We start from the raw sequence: 20,356 nt of genomic DNA, 5'->3' as shown, positions 1-20,356 counted from the left end.
CAGGACATACACTCTCTACTCTCCAGTACCCAAACTCCCCTGCCTGCACCTTACACTGTACAAGTACCTTTCATGTGACTCTATCTCACATACTCCTGTAACCCAGGCAAGCAGGGCCCAGCCTTTACCATCTTCATATATCTCTGTCAGCAGTCAATGCAATAATAATGTTCCTTTCTACAGTAATTAATCATGCAGAGCTTCAACTATGCTACCATCACACACATAATGGAGGACGTGCATTGCTCACATGTTATCACACATCCCACTATGCCAAAAACCACTGTCTGGAGTGTGCTATCCTTCAAAAATATTGCCCTCTTGGTTCTTCTAACACCCAACACTAACTCTGCCTTTATTATTTATGCATTCAATTCGTTCACTCATTTACTCATCCCTTTAATTTTCTCTTTGTATTCCTACTTCTGAAACTTGGGGAAATTTCTAATTGTAATAACATATATATAATAAATGTGACTGAGAGCTTCAGTCTTATGGTATAAAAGATAAGGTGTTTCACCATCTTTCCTGAGCACACATGTGAGCTTTCATTTGTATCTCTTTCTCCCTCTTCTCTCACCCTCAACTCCATTCCCTGGTTCTTAGCCGCATATAACTACTCTAAGGCTGCCCAAACTCACCATGCTTTCACATACTGACCTGAGTCTTCTCACGTATCTTAACTTCTGCTTAGAATTCTCTTTCTCTCCTCCTCTAACCGGTTCACCTCATCTGGCAAATTTCTTCCTATCTGTTCATCTCCAAGTGAAGTGTCATTTCCTTCCAAACTCTGCTGTCCCGGCAACCAGTAGTACTTTCCTCCTCTGTACCTGACAGAACTCTTGTTTATACCTTCTGTCAGCCCATGATAATTACTTCCTTACATCTCTGTTGTCCCCCAGTTGCTTAGGAGCTCACTGAGAACAGACATGTTTTAGCTTTGTACCCAAAATATCTATCTCAGTTCCTAGCACACTGTAGGTGCTTCATACTCTTTGTTAAGTTGAAATTGATGTGGATAAAATTAGATTCAAGGAACACTGAGAATCACCATTTAGCACACTAGGGGCAAATTTGCATAACTATGGTATCTCAAATTTGAAACCATATGGAACTCCAAATCAGTGACTTGTAGAGTTAAACTTTTTCTTTATTTGAATAAAGAACATTGCTAATTTTTATACTGTGAATGGACATTAACATTTTAAAATCCTTTTCCCATTGACAATTTTATTTTTTTCTCATAAAAACTAACATCTACTGATAATTAGAATTATAAAAACAAAATAAAATAAAGCAAAATGCAAAAACAGAAGTTTTAAGTCAAAAAGAAAATCTGACAATAATACAACAGAACTTTTGTTGTTGTTGTTGTTCAGACTAGGATATAAAATTACTTTTAGAATATCACATACCTAAGCTACTTGTCTTTATTATTTTTATTAATTTACTAACCCTGTGATATCAGGATAACAGATTTAGTTATACTAAATCTATAACTAATTAATTATATAACTAACTAATTAATATATACTAATACTGAGACACAGTATTAAACATCCTGGGGTAGAATTACAAAGTAAATTCTGGGCTAATGCACTAAATCAGTGCTCTCTCCAGCAATGCAGCACAGATACGACAGGGTCTATATCTAACAAGTACTAACTCATAAAAACGAGTATGTCTCATTCACCCTTCTATCCCTATGCTTGCTGAACGAAGAAACAAAATGATGAGTAAATATATAATCACATCGAGCAGCAGCTGGATATCCATACAGGACTGTATTTTGGTATTTAAAATATCCCATTTGCTCAGTCATTCATTACTCATTCAACATGAATTAATCAGCTGTAAATGCCAGGCCTTGTTCTCAGCATTGAGGATAGACACAAAAATGTTTGTGTGACTATGTGAGTCATTTATAAAGCACTGGGTATGTAAATACTTGCACTCATTTATAGGAATGGTACCAAATTCCTACTTGTGACCTTGATAGACCTTGTAACAGTGATCTGCAAAGAATATATTCAACAAACAAATGCTAACTGGTAAATCTGGGGGGTGGTGTTTTTGCTAGTACAGTGAGGTTTTGAAGGAATTCTAGTGTGAGAGGGAAGACTATGCAACCTCCCTTCCAAACTCACATCCTATATACATATCCAGGGTCTGAAGCATTCAAAATGACTATGACCAGACCCCCTGTTTCCCTGTGCTTTTCAGAATGGAATGGTTAGAGGAAATTATCATCCTCTTCCTCTTGTGAATAATAAGCCCTCGGAGAGGGAAGATAAATGGTGTTCCAAGTCTCTCTTTCAGTGAAAAGTAGTGAAAAGTGGCAAGATGCCTGGTACATCCCACCAAGGATGCTACTGTAGCCAGCAGTTTCCATTCCACAAAAACAGATTGACTATTGACTGGGTGGCAGATACTACCAGGTGCTGGAGACACAGCAGTATGCCGAGGTTATGTCTGTAGTACATCACACGGTCTCAAAGCCCTGGCTAGAATCAAATAGTTCTGATCTTTGCATAAATGTGCAATGTCCTTGTAAGCTCATCATTATGCCATAAATTGAAAAACACCTGAAAGATGCCTTCTTCCCAAGGAATATTATTAGGCTTTTGGGAGCTTCTTAGAATGCTTTATTCCCCCCACCCCCACCACCCAGGAAGCTATTTATGCTCCTGGGAGAACTAGACTCAAAGGACACTTTGCTGGGTGCTGCCAGCAGAGGGGAGAGCAAATGGGTGATAAAGAGATAAGACAGAAGACCAGGAGCCAAGTAAGCTAGTTTTTAGCTGATCTGTGTCCACCACACATTGGTTACTTGAACTACAACCTAATCCTGAACAACTGTGTTAATCTGGGTTTGCAAAGTGACCTCAGAGAACTATGGAGATCTGGCTGGTGCTCATGAAAAGGCAGGTCTCTCTCCAGCTCCCTCCATGAAGGGCTATATTATTTCCCATTTCACTTCATTCCCTGAAGGGAAGAATGTTCATGAAAACACTGAGGCCAGCTGGCTGCTTGCTGGCCCAGCAGCAGGTTCTGTCTATGACGGCTGAGCAAAAGCCATTCCTCTGCTGGTTCTAAGAGGTCCCTGTGGTCCTAACTGCCACTGGCTTCTTGCCAAACTCCATGGCTCACAGTGAAACCTAGCAGGGAGTGTATTTTTGAAAGAAGACTCTCAGAAACAGTGTATCAAATGCTGATTCATCCATTTCATTCACTGGAACCATGCTTACCACACAACTGCTCGGTGCCCCTCAGTGCTAGGTACCGAGAACACAGGCACGGAAGACCCAGAGTATCATCATATATTCTTTTAACCCATTATCTTCATCTGCATGTATCAGGATTCCATCTGCAAAGACAATCTGCCTGACTGCCCTGATTTGTTCTTTACAAATGTATTTAAGAAACTGCCTTAATGGAGGGAAACTACATGTGTTTAATTAGGAACAGCTGTTAGAAAAGAAACACAAAGCTGAGGACAGAGCTCAGCTCTTAGGCGGACCTTGCCGCAGACAAAAAACCAGAGCCATGGGACTAGAGGAACACAGGTCAGATGCTGTCTCTCTCTTCCTCCAAAGTCTTCAGTGGCTTGCCACTGAGTGTAGAATAAGGCCTTACTTCCTCTGCCTGGCATTCAACAGCCTTCCACAATTGGTGGAGAACCACCCTGCTGCCCCTCATTGCAGTCCTCGCTACATTCCTGTAGCTCCTGAGGCTTTCATCACATGACTCGTTTTCCACCCCCTGTGCCATTGCCCATAATGTTCCTTCTGCCTCGAATTCTCCCCTCCATCATCATCACCATTCTCCACACATAGAAATTAGAATAATCTTTCTATGTCCCCCTCAAATGCTACTTCCTCCATGAAATCCTTCCTGATCTTCCCCGTCAAGAGAAATTCCTGATTCCTTTGCCTGTCTACCACTTCCTTTTGTGGACAGACCATGCGAGGCAGAAAGAAAGATGGTCTAAGGTAGTGGCAAAGAGGCTAGACTCTGAAGCAGACTCTCTGGGCTTAAGCCCAAGCTCTCATCTCTATCTATTGGGTAGTTGTAAAATAGTACTATCTGTAAAATAGTACTACACTGGTTGTCAGTTATTAGAGAGAGCACTTCAGAAAGCATGTGACACATAGAGTTAAAATTATTATTAATACAGCACTGATCTCCTACATCTTTTCTTATCTCCTGTCTCTGTTCCTCCAATCTTACTCTTACCTATCTCCTAAGAATATGGTGAAAATTAGAGGAGAAATTGTATGTTGTCTACATTGTCTTTGAACTATAGACATTAAATAAATGTCTTATGCCTATATGGTCACTCCTACTACTATTACTACTACTATCTTTGCTCTGATGCCTGTACCTGACATCTTGGTGTCTAGAGAAGTGACTCATCAGTGTTTGTGGAATGGGTTACACCAATTCAAAAAGGAGCAGATAAAGAACTTTCAGTGGGAAAAGAACCTCCCCCCTCCAGTGGACAGAACAGTGAGCGGTACCACTTCACTGCCCTTCTCTCCTCAAAGGCCCTGGGAGTGAAACTGCACATGTTACTCACAAGAATCCCGCAGCATAGGAATCTGATAGGTTGTTTGCGCCTCCAGCCGAGGTGGTCACCACACCTTCAAGCCAAATCTTCTTTCCTGGGGTGTATGTGTTAACCACCTGTTCACACAACAAAAGCAGAAGGGGAGAGGAGATTTTTAAAAGTTGTTTGCAAGTGAGAAGGAAGACACATTCCCTTGAGGGAGTTCTGCCAATAGCCCGCTCCCAGGTGGTCATGATCTGTGTTTTTTCCATGATGATTCACCCCATACGGTGAGCTGGTATGCGTATGAGCATGTGCGCGCGCACACCCAACGCACACACCCAACACACACGCAAGCATTAACACTGACATATGTCCACTCAGAAATGATTATTTTTCCCTAAGTAAACCCAAGTGAAAATATGACTGTTAAAACAACTGCATTTTCCAGGACGTAACCTGACACCCTTCACTGGAGAGTATAAATCATGTGATGTTTCCATATTGACAAGTATCGAGAAGAAAATTTTCTTAATACTGTTATGGCAGATCCCAGGATGAGTCTCCTGTCCATACCTCAGATATCATAAATCATGAGGGCAGAGGTCAGTGTTTGGGAGAAATATTTTATAATCACCAGGGCATGTATATATATTACAACCACATTTTGAAAGTAACTGCACTAAGTATTTAAAAAGATCACTGATCCACAGGTGAGAGATTCCACCTCAGCAACTTTCCAAGCAGAGGCAAAGCCTCTCGTTAAGAGGTGAGCCTCCGAAGTTTTGAAATGGCCCAGTCTCTGGTCCCCAAGTTGGAGGCTGGCCAGACTATCCAGATTAAGAACCAGATGCCTCAGACAGCAGTCTGGCAGTATTTAGGGGTAATGTTGTACTCTGGGAAGCCCCTGGAAGCAGGGCCTGAGACAAAAACTTATCTATAGATAGTCAATTTGGGAAATAATAACAGGGAGCAGGAATGAGGAACTGGAGGACTAAATAAGAGAAAAGGTAAAACCAGTACCAGGATGTGTTTTCAATTTGGCAACCACTGTTGGCAACTTAAACTCAACCCCATAATGAACTTGGTAAGAGTCTTATGAACTATGTCTTGGAACTTTCTTCCAGGGGAATTCCTTGGCTCTTAAAATCCAAAGGGTCAAGAGTAGTCTTGGGACTGTTAGCCTCGGCTCCTTTCCATTACCCCACTAAACTATGTAGGCATTGAGTAGGTTCCCTGAGTTCCGCATCTCTGCCTTCGTGAAGTCCCAGAGCAGGAAATAAGAAGTGAGGTTGTACCGCATCCCATGGGTGCCAAGCTAGTCACAGCCTGTGCACCAGCCAAGCTCTGGTCCCTGCAGCAATAGTTAGTACAGGACGTAGAAAACTGAGAGGATGTTAGTTATGCACAAGGGGAGCTGGATAAAGACAACAGCGTATTTAGATCCTATGGCCCAACAATTTTTCTCTTAGGCATATAAACCAAAAGAATTCTTCCTCAGGTTTCTAAGGAGACAAGCATGAGGATGTTCACCATGTCATTGTTCCATACAAGTTTGCGTTGCTAGAGGAATGGAAAAGGAAAAGGTGGTGGATGCATACCATAAAACATTATGCAGCAGCTGGGAGCAATAGAATCAATGTAAATGCAGCAACATGAATTAGCTTTAAAGATTTAGTGGTGAGTTAAAAAAAATAGCAACAGAATGAGATTTATGTCACAATATTACTTAGGTAATTACTCATTCACCTCCACTAACACTAAATAGTTTCTAAAGATACATGTAAGATACATGTCTCTAAAGGACATGTACCAAACACCGAAGGAAAGCAAGCTTAAGAGGAAGGCGAATGTGAGCAGAGATTAGAGATCCAGGTGAAAATTAAAACAAAAACAAAAATTAAAACAAAAGGCTTTTCATGAACTGCTGAGAGTCTGCTGTAGTTGAGAAGTGTGATTTTAATTTAATTCTCTGCACTTCAGAACCCCAAAAAGAAAAAAAAAAATAATGTGAGATGTAGCATAAATGCCAGAACTTTCCTTTTCCCAAACATGGAGGCAGATATCAGCAAACAATCATGCTCCTCTTTTCATCTCTCACTAGATATCCCTGAATCTACTTGAATATTTGCATTATCTGAGACCTATTTTAGAATCAGGGTTGGCAAAGTGCTCAACCCTTTCAGGAGAAAGCGGTGAAAATATTTCACAAATTTGAGATGGAAGTAAGGATTGTGATCAAGAATGGAAGAAAGAGCCTGAAAACTGAAAGTGGAGGTCAAATTAGAATGTTATTAAAAATTAACTACAAATTCCCCCTGGCCCCAGAAAGAGAAGAGTCATTGAGGATACCACGAGGTTGTTCTCTCTCCCTTCTCACTGCTCACAGTGCCCAACCCAACAGGAACTGGAGATGGTATTAATAAGAAAATAAGGAAAACACCTTAAATGATCAAGAGACAAAGCCATATGCTGAAACTGAATTGCACTGAGGGTTTCCCTCAAAATGTAGGCTTACCAAAACACTCTGCTTGTGAGAAACTGTGTGATTCCTTTATAGGTAACTTGCGTGGAGTGACACATTTGTGTTTTTCTTTTTTGCCTTTGGCTTCCAGGATATCCAGAGTTTAATTTTTGCTCAAAGATAGATATTAAAATAAGGCAGTTAGAGTAAAGGTGTTAAGCAAAACCAAAAGGTAAAATTATAGCATGATGAAACTTGAAGTCATTAAGCCAAGTGAAAGAAGCCAGACACAAAAGGCCCCATGTTGTATGATTCTGTTCTGTTACATGAAATGTCCAGAATAGGCAAGTCTGTAAAGACAGAAACTAGATTAGTAGTTTCCTAGGGCCAGAGAAGGGGAGGGGAAATGAAAGCAGTGGGGAATGACTACAAATAGATATGGGGTTTCTTTGGAGGGTAATGAACATGTTCTAAAATTAAATAGAGGGTTTCATAATTCTGTTCATACCTTAAAAACTACAAGGCTGCACACTTTTAAAGGACATGCACAATTTCATGGTATGTGAATTTTATCTTAATAAAATTTGACTGTGTGTGTGTGTGTGGGTGTGTGTCTGTGTGTGTGTCTGTGTGTGTCTGTGGTGTCATCAGCAAAAGGAGAGGTAGAGTCTAATAAGCAGATACTACTGTAGAATCAGTAATGTACCCTGAAGTTCTAGGTTTTGCCACACAGTAGTTGTGAGATTTGGGGCTTGTTATTTTCTGAACTTTATCAACATGTGAAGCCATGCACTGGGAGTAGAGGAAACTTAAGTTCCTTCTAAATATAAAATGTTAAGCTGATCCCCTTACCTCCTATTCCTCAACAGTCAAGAGTTTCTTTGACTATGTAAGTTAAAATTTCATAAAAAAACAAGAAACAGAAAAAAAAAAAAAAGAGTCCAGATGAAGGTAAATAGTGAGAGTGGTAGAAAAAGCCACTGAATTAGATGAAATTACTTAAGGAGAATACCTAAAAATGAGACTAGATGGCTAAGGGATTCCATCCCCACACATTAAGGCATTATCAAATGCATTTATTCATTCACTCAACCAATACTTATTGGGTGCCTGCTGTATGCCAAACAGACTCTAGGGGCAGAAATACAGCAATGAGTGAAACAGAACAAAGCTCTGCTCTCTTTGGCTTACTATTAGTTCACTGGAAAAGACTAACAATAAATAGTAAACAAAGAAATTTAGAAATAAAAAAAGCTAGGAAGAAAATGGAACAGAATAATCTGAGAGAAAGTGACTCGGCAGGAGGGGCAGGACTGGATACTTCAGATAGTGCTCAGGTCACTCCCCTGAAGCCTAGACCTGACTGAAGGTGGAACCCGCCCCTGATGGATCTGTAGGAGGAGCTCAGGAAAAGGACAAGATATGGAAGCAGGACTGTTGTTTGTAGAACCAAGAGAAGACCGTCTGGAGTACAGTGAGTAAGGGAATGTGGAATATGTGGCATTTAAGAAACAAAATGAATGAGGAAAGGGGAGCAAAAGAGAGAGAGACAAACTAAGAAACAGACTCTTAACTATAGAGAACAAACCAATGGTTACCAGAGAGGAGGTGAGGGGGATGGGGGAAATAGGGGATGGGATTAAAGACTACACTTATCATGATGAAAACAGAAAATAAAATTAAATTAAATTAAATTAAAGCAGTCTTCCTGCTGAGCAGGGAGCCCAACCCAGGGCTTGATTCCAGCACCCTGGGATTATGATGTGGGCCAAAGGCAGACACTTAACAACTGAGCCACCTAGGGGCCCAGTCTAGCTCTTTTAAATGAGGAATTGGTTCTGGGAAATGGTTGGATTTATAAAATACCATGTACATAAGATTCTGCAGGGTCAGAGACACTGTATAAAGAGAAGTTCATCTGAATGCTCTTCTGATTTGCAGGGGGCTTCATAAGTAAACAATTATAAACTGCTGTATTGGTGAGGTAGCACTGAGGAGTGGTTTGGGGCATGGACTTTGCACTCAGATTGCCTGTGTCTGAATCATGATTCTATGGTTTACTCACTGTGTGACTTCTCTGAGCTTTAATTTCCTTAGTTATAAAGTGAGAATAGTAATAATATCCATCTCTGTGCATGTTATGATATTTAAATGACCGAATATTTATAAAGCACTTGGAAAGGTATCTGGCTTATTGGTAAGTTCTTAAAGTCAACTAAATGTTAACCTAGACCACTCGCCTTGTCTAAAGCACAAGAGTTGGGTTCAGGGAGCCTGGGTGGCTCAGTGGGTTTAAAGCCTCTGCCTTTAGCTCAGGTCATGATCCCAGGATTCTGGGGGACTCTCTGTTCAGCAGGGAGCCTGCATCCCCCTCTCTCTCTGCCTGTCTCTCTGCCTACTTGTGATCTCTGTCAAATAAATTAAAAAGAAAAAATAAAGAGTTGGGTTCGGATCAATCTAACATAAGAGTTGGCTGCTTGTCTTTTGGACGTGTTTGTAGAGGTAGATAATAACCCAGATGTGCTAACTAGCAGGGAAAGGTCTACTTAAAATTTAAAAGGCACATGGATAATTCACATTAACATAATTAGCATTCAGAGTAGTTCATTTACCGAGTAGTTCATTTACTGACACTCAGCACAGGAGTAATTCCCATCCTTTGCTAGAGAAGCTATGTGAACAAAACACACAGTGAGGTAGAATTTTTATTTACAACTTAAACCAGCTTTTATGAGATGTTCTGCAGGGGGAGAGATTTCTAGAAAGTTTTAAAACTAAAGGCTCTGGGACTAGTTGGTACAAAATCAACAAGGATTTTCTGAGCATTTGCTATTGGGGACATAGTGAGAGGTTTGATGAATTGTCTACGATGAGCAGAGATGACCATCATGGTGAAAGGTAGGGGAGGTACTGAGGCTGGGGGCTGGTTAGGACTGGGGAAGAAATCAACATGGGCAGAAGAGAAGAGGAAAAAAATCCAGAAAAGTACTTGGAACCAGCTGCAAAATTCCCTTAGAAAGTGAAACTCTAAGAAAGCGAGGGCTATAGTTCAACAGTGTGGTTTTCTGAGTAAATATGATTCTCCCTGTGCTGGAAGAGAAAAAATTGGAGGACTGGAAAGAACAAGGGTACAGTTCCTGGTGAGAAATGATGTGCTAAAGAAGGTCATTTTAAGGAACACATTGCCTGGGGACAGGGAAGAAGTACAAGAGTTACGATTACTGGAATGAGGGTAGAGAGGGACTGGGTGGCGGGCTCCCTTTCAAGGGTTCTATTGTCCTATAAGACTTCTGCCCTTGGGCTCAAGTGGACAAGGGAACTGTGAGGCACCCACAGAACAGCTCAGCAAGTGGCCAGTGGCTGCTCCAACTCCTTGGGCCTGCTGGGGGCTGACTGATGTGAAGGGAAGCCTCCAACTCCCTTCCCTCCCATCTGAGGGGTTGAGGACATCAGAACTGTTCCATGTGGCTGTGTTGAGAAAGCAGGGGTGAGAGAGAAGAATGAGGAAAAACCATACTGAGATATATATATATGTATATATTTTCTTTGTAGTTATATTTCCCCTGCCACTTTTTTTTTTTTTTTTTTTTTTTTTGGAAAGGTAAAAGAGAAAACATACGATAATAACCATTTATGTGGCACATTTTCAAACCTGGGCTTCCTTTTCCTGTTTCTCCAAAATTGTGACCTAAGTCTTTAACAAAGACACCCAAGAGCCTGTTTTCAGCCATTGGCTGTGCAAGAGATGGTAGCCCTGTAACAGCAGACATGTTGTTTATGGTTATCCAAACCCAACACCTTCCTTAATGAGAAAGGAAGCAATAAAACAGGAATAGTGGACAGGCCAGCTGGGCTAATCAGCCCTGGCAGGAGGCCCAACCTCCAAAAGAACCTGGAGCCCATTAATTCCAGCATCTCATCTACTTGGAAATCAACCTTCCCCAGGACCTTGGGAAGAGCAGTAGCTCTCTGAGTAACCAGAACTGGTCCCCTAATCACGGGTTAGAAGGCAAATAGCTCAGGAAGCTTCTTAAACCTCACTTATCCATAGCCCTCTTCTCGGTGGTACCTCTGCCTCTTTGTTTCTTATTGTATTGACTAGAGGTCCAAGTGAGAGTTCAGTAATGTTTTTTCTGTCCATTCCTCTTGCATATTTTTTACTCTAATATACCTACTATCTTAGAAGAGGAAGGGATCATTCCATTTTGACCCCTCCTTCCTCACTGTCCCTTGCTAAGTCCTGGATCTTATCATTTCTCCCTTGGTCTGCCACCTCTAATCTGTTCAACCACAAGTTCATCCCCCATGCTGCCATTTGTTAACTTGTAAGGTCCCTCCCCAGCTTCAGAACTTTCACTGGCTCTCCATTATTGGCAGAAGCACTCAATCATGTGCTCACAGAAGTCTGTGTTGTTAGTTGGGATATATGCTATGTTAATACTGAACACAGCTTTCTAAGGAATGGTTTACTTAAAAATAAAAAGAATAGGGGCACCTGGGTGGCTCAGTCAGTTAAGTGTCTGCCTTTGGCTCAGTTCAAGATCCCGGGGTCCTGAGATGGAGTCCCATATTAGGCTCCCTGCTCCATAGGGAGCCTGCTTCTCCCTCTGCCTCTGCCTCTGCCTCCCTCTCTCTCTGTCTCTTATGAATAAAGAAAATATTAAAAAAAATAAAATAAAAATAAAAAGAATAGATTCTAAGATGTCACAATAACATTCTTTTCATTCACTGAAATTATGAAATGTTTCCCTAACTGGGAAAAAAAGCTAAGGAGCCAGTAAGTACACACAACCCCTAGTCTGTTTTACTGATTTGTCCCTGGGAGTATGTTAGACATCACAAAATGATGATGAGAACCACCAGGCCTCGGGATACATGCCAGCTGCTTCATTTAACTTGGTATCATAGACCCTTCACAATGACCGCTTAGCTGCCTCTTCTTCCCTCCCTTCCCACAAGACCTATGGTTCACCACACAGAGTGGACTTACCATTTTCCAACTACATGACCTTCTTTTAGGTTTTTACTGATTGCCTCCTCCCCTACCCACATCTCATCCATATTCATCCATATTACCTGATTTTTTTTTTTTCTGGCTTATTTCAAATGTTACCTCCTCTGTAAAACTTTCCTCAAACCTTTAGAAAATTAACTCATTTCTCCTCTGGACTCCAAAGTTCTTCAAAACTATCTCTGACCTTGACCTTATTAAACTGAATTGTAATTTTCTCTTTGTCTATCTGTCTTCCCTACTATAATATAAACAGCTTGAGAAAGTCACACTTTTTTTTTCCTTTATAGATACCTTATAGAAATAGCTAAGTACCTGGCATGTTGCTTGACAGTTACTTTGTTTATTAAATACCTGTTAAATAATATGATAATGAAATAATTTATTTGTTAATAAGTGGGAGATATAATATTTTATTGATGAAAAGGCCAAGTTTCAGTGAAGATAACTAAAAACCTCAAAACCTTAAAAGCAAACACCAAACCATCACAATTACAGTTCAGGGGTCTGTCTACTTTCTCTTTGAATTTTCTCATTTGAGGAGACCCAGAAATGACTAACCTGCCTCATATTTAGTATGTCCTTCTTAGGTTAGACACACTGGGCTATTCTGAGCTCAGCTATTCCAATATCTCATAACATTCTTCCTGATTTATTTCTTCTGTCTGATGTACTTCCTGTCAGTTTCATTAATTTTTTTCTGTATAACTTATTTTTATCATCTCCCTTTTCCGGAGTGCCACATTTACCCATTTTCTTTTGGTATCAGATCAATTTTTAATTTGTGGCTTCTGTTTCTATGGCATTTTTAGGATTTAAAATTGCATTCTGTTCTTGTTATCTCCAACCACAGAAAAGCCACTGTATGTAATTGCAACAAAACGTAAAATTAAAATAAGAGCATACACAAAAAAGATAAAGTTCCAGGGAAGGCAAGGAAAGTATTAGCATACGCCAAAAAATAAGTAGATTTCACAGAGTCCTGAAGTAAAGACTATGTTCAAGGATAAGTGCTAGCAAAGGGAAAGACTAGACAGCAGCTGCTTGCATAAGAATGACTCTTCTTCTCTTCCCAGTTCTTTCCCATGAGGAATCAACCCCCAGGCTTACTGGACAGTCTCTTTACTGACAAGTCATAGACAAATCCTATAATCCTCCCACTTCCGTGTGGAAAATTGGAAGGTCACCACAAGTAGCCTCTTCCACCTGAAGAGGTTTTTTTGCTCTAAACTACGATTTGTTCCCAGGGCCATTCCTCCGAGTGTCCATGGGCAGCACATACCCCCACATTGTCACTGCTTTGCACATAACGGGACCTCACTGCATTGACCAAAAGCCTGTGTGTATGAGACATAAGAATGAAGTCCAGTGAATGAATGCAAATCACTCCCTGAAAAGCCCTGTCCTCTTCCACTAATATTGGGGTAATATATTAGACATTACTTAATATATAGCTTTCATTTAATTTTTACTTCTAGGACACCCACTCCAGATTATATGAACTGATCATGGGGTCAAATTGATCTTCTTTCACCAAGATCATTCAGTATTCTTTAAAAGCCTTCCTCATCCTGGGACTTTAGGAATATAAGTATTACATGGGCTGTAAGATAAATGGCTAACATGTATGGCAGATGCAGAAGAGTGTATTGGGTAAGAGTGTGAGCTCTGGACTTAGGTGGCCCTGGTCTTGAATTCTGATTTTACTACCAGTGGCCTTGAATGAATGACTGGTTTCTTCAATGAGCTAGAAATACATGATGCAGTCAATAAATGGCACTGTAGCCTATATTACTATATTTCTGCAAATTAATGATGCATTTTCCACATTTTAATGGTTTTGAAATCAGAATGTTTTTCATAATATTAAAAGAAACTTGCCAGCTGTTTACCCTATCTCCTATCTGCTCCCCCTACAAGCTGTTAATAAGTTTATGGTACATTTTATAATTATTTCTGTTTATGAATTAAGGAGATACAGGGGTGCCTGGGTGGCTCAGTGGGGTTAAAGCCTCTGCCTTCGGCTCAGGTCATGATCCCATGGTCCTGGAATCGAGCCCCGCATAGGGCTCTCTGCTCAGCGGGGAGCCTGCTTCCCCCTCTCTCTATCTGCCTGCCTCTCTGCCTATTTGTGATCTCTGTCTGTCAAATAAATAAATAACATCTTTTAAAAAAAGAATTAAGGAGATACAGTTCATAAGATGACAACAACTAAAACTTTAGAGCGCTTTTGTGGTAAACATGCCTTTCCAGCTAGAAGCCCGTATTTATTATCAGTGTCTTCTCTATGAAAGAGAAGAGTCGAAGATCCCTTGGGTCATACTGCTCATTTGCAGATACACAGCCAAGTGGTGTCAAAGAAACTAATTTACTGGGAAGCTCGGGAAGCTCAAACTTCCAGCTTCCTACTCTCCCAGGCCTCTGCTGGTGTCCCAGGCAGCACCCTAGAACTGGGTTCCTGTGATCAGATATACTTCTATCTATTCAACACTACACTACACAGTTAGCAGTAGATTAGTTTCTCCTGCATGAGAACAGCTGAGACAGCAGATCCAAATGTGAATGAGAGGAAGACACTACTTTACTTTTCTTATACTTCTACCATTTTACTCTGCTCATTTACTTTCTCCATCCTGCTTATTTCCCATTAGCTAACATTCATTAAGTACCTGCCAAATGATAGGCATTATGATAAATAGGCACTGGCACACTGAAATGAGCCTTTAGCATTGCTCAGTGAATGGAAGAATCAAAAACTGATTTTTGTGGTGGTATTGCTGTTCCTAGCCTAGTAGTACCATTTTCATTTTCTTATTTCTTCATTAAGAGAAGGTTAACAGGGGCACCTGGGTGGCTCAGTGGGTTAAAGCCTCTGCTTTCGGCTCAGGTCATGATCCCAGAGTCCTGGGATCGAGCGCCATGTCAGGTTCTCTGCTTAGCAGGGAGCCTGCTCCCTCCTCTCTCTGCCTGCCTCTCTGCCTACTTGTCATCTCTGTCTGTCAAATAAATAAATAAAATCCTTTTTTTTTTTAAAAAGAGAAGGTTAACATTATTATTTTCTTCATTTTTCCTTAGTTGTGCTTTTAGTTATTCTGTGATCCTCAAGAATCACTGCTATTTTTATTCCCTTCCCCTTTCATGTCCTAAGAAGCTCAAATAAGTGGGCAAACCAGAAAAGCTTCTTTTTTGATCTACTAATTACTTCAAAAAGATTAAATATTCTTTTGCCTCATATCTTCCTTGATCCTGTAACTAATACATTCTGGAAAAATAGGCCTCAAAAGAGTTCATCTTAATAAATATTATAGTCAACCATAAGCAATGATATTAACAAAAGAACAATCATGGTCATAACATGAACCAGACAAATCATTCTCTCTACCATATATATTTAACACTGCTAGTCCTCTGTTCGCATGCTCAGAACTGAATAAATTACAAGGAGTCTGTTCTTCAGACACCGAAATGTCACTCACTTCCACTGGAAAGATTTCTTGGTTTTCCCTTCTTTCACACACTGAGGTAGATATTTTCCACCATGGGCTTGCATGGAATGGATGTGAGCACTCATGATGACTCTTGTAACACCTGTTACAAGAGTCATCAGATCTTATTATCATTGCTTGCTTCATTAAGTGTTTTTCCACTAGACCACAGGTCTAGGAGGACAACCACCATGCGAATCTTGCTCACCATTTTATCCTCAGGGGTCTGGAAAAAAACTAAGAATGTTATAAACAGTTGATAAGTAAAGGAAAGAAAGGAAGAAAGAAGGAAGGAGTTTTTCAAATATTAGGAAAGCCAATTGTTTGGTTTATTTAGTATTCAAAATGCAATCATATAGACAGTACTTTTGGAACTACTTCTCTTATGACTGGGATTTCACCAACTCCTTCCTGTGCTTATTGAATTGCTGAAAATAATATCAAAAAGTGTTATTTCCTCCTCTGATTCCTCTAGGAGATGCAGACACAAATCATAGAGTCCAAGTGACTTAAGCCAGAATGGTTCTTCTTGGTTCTTATGTCATTGTTTTGGAGTCAGACCAGGTATCCACACTATACCATCTGCACTGTATCCTCAACATCTCTTACTTTCCCATCTGACTCTTGCTTACATTGTGAGATTCTCAACTCTCCGCTGATTCATCTCCCAAAGTACAGATGATTATCCCTATACTAATGGAAGGGAGAAAATGTGTAGATCATCCAAAAGGGTGGCTTGTCCAAACATTGTCTCTTTTTGGCTTTCAAATACATAATATAGATTTTCATATACCAGAATTTGCCCACGGCCCAGAAAACTCAGAATTCTTCTGTAAGTGGCAGTCCAAATTTGAAAACCACAGCTGTTTTTAGCAATTGAGTCACTGCCTTTCAGATGCCAAAAATATCACCTACCATATTCCCGAAGGTTCAAAGAAAGAGGAAAGAGGGAAAAAAGCAAAGAACCAGTTGAGGATAAAGGTAGCCAGAAGCTTCTCTAGTCATACAAATTATTATTAAAAATAACTATAATAGTGCTCACTTCAGCAGTTCATACATTAAAATTGGAATGATACAAAGATTAGCATGGGCCCTGCAAAAGGATGACACAAAAACTTGTGAAGTGTTCCATATATTTTATTGGAATAAAAATAAAAAGAAAAGAAAAAAATTTAAAAAACCTAAACTGAATTAACAATAATATTAGCCATAAGAACTAGCATCCAATAGCAGTTAACAAAACAGGGCCTCTTGTGACTTTCCTAATCTCCCTAAAAGGGAAAGATCATAGTATTCTTAGCAACCTCATTTTACAGATGAAGAAACAAAATTAGAGAGGTTAAGTGAATAACCCAAGGTTACACAGCTAAGCCTGAGCTCCAACCCAAGCCATCTGACTTCAAATTCCATATTCTATCTCTTTTTCAAACACAGTCTCATCACTGATTTATCTAACCATTACTTCATGAATTGATTTTGCTACAAAATCTGCCCTTTTTCCATCACTGTAGGCCTAAGGGGAATCATTAGACTTTCTGTGAGCTTCTCAAAATAGAGTAGAAACAAAGGTTCTACTTTTAGCTTTTAAATGAGGGTTCTAGGTATATACATATTAAAATCTTACTTGGCCCTTCTCTAAATTGGTTTTGGAAACTCCAGGAAAGAAGCTTGGCCAGTGTGTCCCAGTGCGCACCTTGGACTCTGATTTCCAGACCCTCCACCCACCCACACAGGACCTCAGGAACAGCCAAAGCAACTTTTTAACTGGAAAAACATGGTGACTCTTCTCTGGTCTCCCAGTCCCCATCTCCCCAGAGCAGACCAATGCTTAGCACCTCCTGGGCTGTGGTGAGAGAGATTCTCATCCTGGAGGTCGCAGCAACTGGGTCCAGGCTGTATAGCCAATGGAAAGGCTACCCCATAAATCAAATCTCAGGGAATCTGTGATCCAGCAACACCTCCAGTAGATACACATTTAAGGCAATATCTGGCAAGAGCTTTGTGAAAGAGAACTGGGAAAAGAAAATTAGACAGGGAAATGAAGGGCTCCTTAATGGTAGAGGGAGGCTGAAACTGTGGCAGACAGATTTTCCAAAGATGACTGCAAAAATCATTCTCGTACTAAATGCTCTTCCAGAATCTTGCTACTCTCCCACCAAAAGGAATTTATTTCCTCTCTCCTTGAATCTCCATTGGTCTTGCTGACTGTCTCAATGAATGGACTATGATTGAAGTAAAGTCCTATGACTTTTGAGGGTAGGTTAGAAAAGGTGGTATGACTTCCACCTGACTCTCACTTCTGGGCATGACTTTTGAACCTTGGAAGGAAACCCTGGTTACGTAGAAAGTTCAGAAGTCGCTATTCCAGTTATCAGCCCAACAAAGGTGCTAGCTGACAGCTGGCATCAACTGCCAGACCTGTGAGTGAACAAGTCTTGTGATTCCAGCTGCAAGCCTTTGAATGACCCAGGCTTCAAGTCTTCCAGCTGAAGCTCCAGACATCATGGAGCATAGATGGAACCATCCCCACAGGGCACTGTGGGGATTCCTGACCCATAGAATCAAAGGGCACAGTAAATAGTTGTTTAATGTCACTAAATTTGGGGATAATTTGTTGCACAGCAAGTCATAACCAGAACAGGGACCTAGGTCTGAGAGGATCTTGGGCGTGTTCTGTCTGCAACAGCCAAAGGTGAGATCAGGTCTTACTACTAATTATAGCCATCCCCAGCCAGATGCCTTCTTCATAAAGGTCATTTTTCTTAAGGGTGCCACTGTTCCTCCCTGCAGCTGTATGTGGCCCTCCCATCCAAGTTCGTTAGACTTTAAAAGGTCTGAATCTGAATCTCAATTGTGCACAGGATTTGAGCCATTTTCTTTAAGGTTCTTTGGCCCTGCCTGGACAAATGAGAACATGAGCTTAGCCACTTATTTCAGTCTTCGAACATTCTGTGATGATTAAGAAGTATCCAGCCTTGGAGGAATACAAGCAGTGCAGAGAAAGGGAAGAACCTAACTCCCAACACCTTTGTCTTAGTTCTGACGTAGTTATGTTTTCTTCTTAAATAATTACATGAGCACAGTTAGAAACTTCACTCTCAATGCCATGATACCAAGAATCATTTTACTTCCAATGATAGCCCTTTAAGCAGGTCATTAGATTTGGTATCAGAAAAGCCCAAAATACAGGGATTTGTCTATCTCATACACTACTGTAACACAAAGACCGAGCATATTGCCTGGAACTTGGTACGTGCTCAATAAATATCTGTTGGATATAAGAATAAACAAATGAAAGAAATTTCCTCCCTCCTTATAGAGATTAGAGAATGATACCTACTCTCAGATTAGTATAAAGTGCTTAGAAATTTGCAGTGTTCAATAGAATGATATTCAACTGCCTTAAGTAATATTTTTCAACCTTTTTAAAGCAACTGTTAAACTTTAAAACTGTGAGTTTCTTGAAGGCAGAGACTATGTCATATTCCGTATCCCCATATCCCTAGCACCTGGCACTTTGCCTAGTACTTGTTAAGTGCTCAGTAAATATTAAATATTTAAATATTAAAAACTAAATGAATGTCAAATGGAGACTGGCAGAGATGTTTCAAATTATTTAGTTTGCCTAGGCTTTGCATGGTAGGAGGCAATGGCAGATAAAGATGCTAGGCAATGCACCTGATTCCCAGAGGGATCACACTGGGATGCAGAAGTCCAGGAGTCCTGAGGCTTCCCAGCTGCTAAAACCCTTTGAGAACATGCGGACTCAAAAGGATTTTGTAATCTGAGCAGAACACTGGTGTGGATACCAAAAAATGCACCACTTTATCAGTTAAGAGTACTTTTTTATGATTATACTCCAAATATGATTTTCTTTCACAGATAATTTGATACATGATCCATTTATTCATTTGTTCATTCATTTATTCATTTATTCATTCATCCCATATTAATGGGGGTCATTTAACTGTTCTTATTTTTCTGCAAAGATTTGTTTAATCTGACGAGATCGGGCGTGTTCAGGGTGGTATGGCCGTAGACAAAGATTTGTTTAATCTGCTCAAGAGATAGGTGAGTGTGCAAAAGGTCCCCATTCCCTGGAGAACTGACCTGACTGGGCAACAAAAGATGTAATATAATTTTGTAGAGGTAGATGGAAATTACAGACATAAGATCTTCAAAATTCAGAATGAACTAATCCAGTATATTTCAAAATGTGATCTGCATTGGGTAGGATCACTTGACAGATTACTATTAAAAATAGAGATGTCTGGGATCCACCACTCCAGACATACTAACTCAGAACATCAGGAGTGAGATGGCAGACTTTATGAGCAACCTCTGGTGATTTTGATTATACTCAAGTTTGAGAACTGTTGACCGAAGATGTCTTGCTAATGAGACATACATGCAACTGTTTAATATAATATAGATTCCCCCCCATCTCTACAAAAGTAAGATGATACTTGACTGATTCTAAAACATCTAGGAATAGCATATATATGGCTCAGATATTTAACACAATTTAGAATAGTGTAAACATGGCCGATGCACCAGACGAGAATTTCGCTGAATAAATATAATCATTCCCTCCATAAACTAGCCCCATATAAACCCTTGCAAAAAGAAAATAAAGTAGATCTATCCTTCCCTTAAGAAACTCATAATTTAGAAGCAAACGCTTACAAAATAGTTGTTATTAAAATAGAAAAGCTTTTAAACCCAGAAATGGCACATTCAAACAGTTTTCCATTTGAAAAAACAATAAACAACAATCATCAGCTGTGAAAGGGAGCTCTGGACTATACTATTTTTCTACCCTGGTTCCCACAGTGCTGACGTCCAGC

At 40.1% G+C, this 20,356-nt stretch overlaps 1 protein-coding gene and 1 non-coding gene across 2 annotated transcripts in view; one reads left to right on the top strand and one right to left on the bottom strand.

The window, feature by feature from the left end:
• The window catches only part of HPSE2 (heparanase 2 (inactive)), a 708,692-nt gene that overhangs the window by 154,617 nt on the left and 533,719 nt on the right, over positions 1–20,356 (bottom strand). The window contains exon 8 of the mRNA XM_004749516.3: positions 4,580–4,686. Within this exon, the coding sequence (XP_004749573.1) occupies positions 4,580–4,686 (107 nt within the window). The remainder of the gene's footprint in view (positions 1–4,579; positions 4,687–20,356) is intronic.
• On the top strand, positions 16,544–16,647 carry LOC123388804. Its single transcript, XR_006603308.1, has one exon. It is a non-coding gene; the product is annotated as a U6 spliceosomal RNA (small nuclear RNA).

This window comes from Mustela putorius, unplaced genomic scaffold, assembly GCF_011764305.1.
Source record: "Mustela putorius furo isolate JIRA1106 unplaced genomic scaffold, ASM1176430v1.1 tig00003909_pilon_pilon_pilon, whole genome shotgun sequence".
Lineage (NCBI taxonomy): Eukaryota > Metazoa > Chordata > Mammalia > Carnivora > Mustelidae > Mustela > Mustela putorius.
Note: the sequence above shows the minus strand (reverse complement) of the source record. Positions and strands in the feature narration are given on the sequence as shown.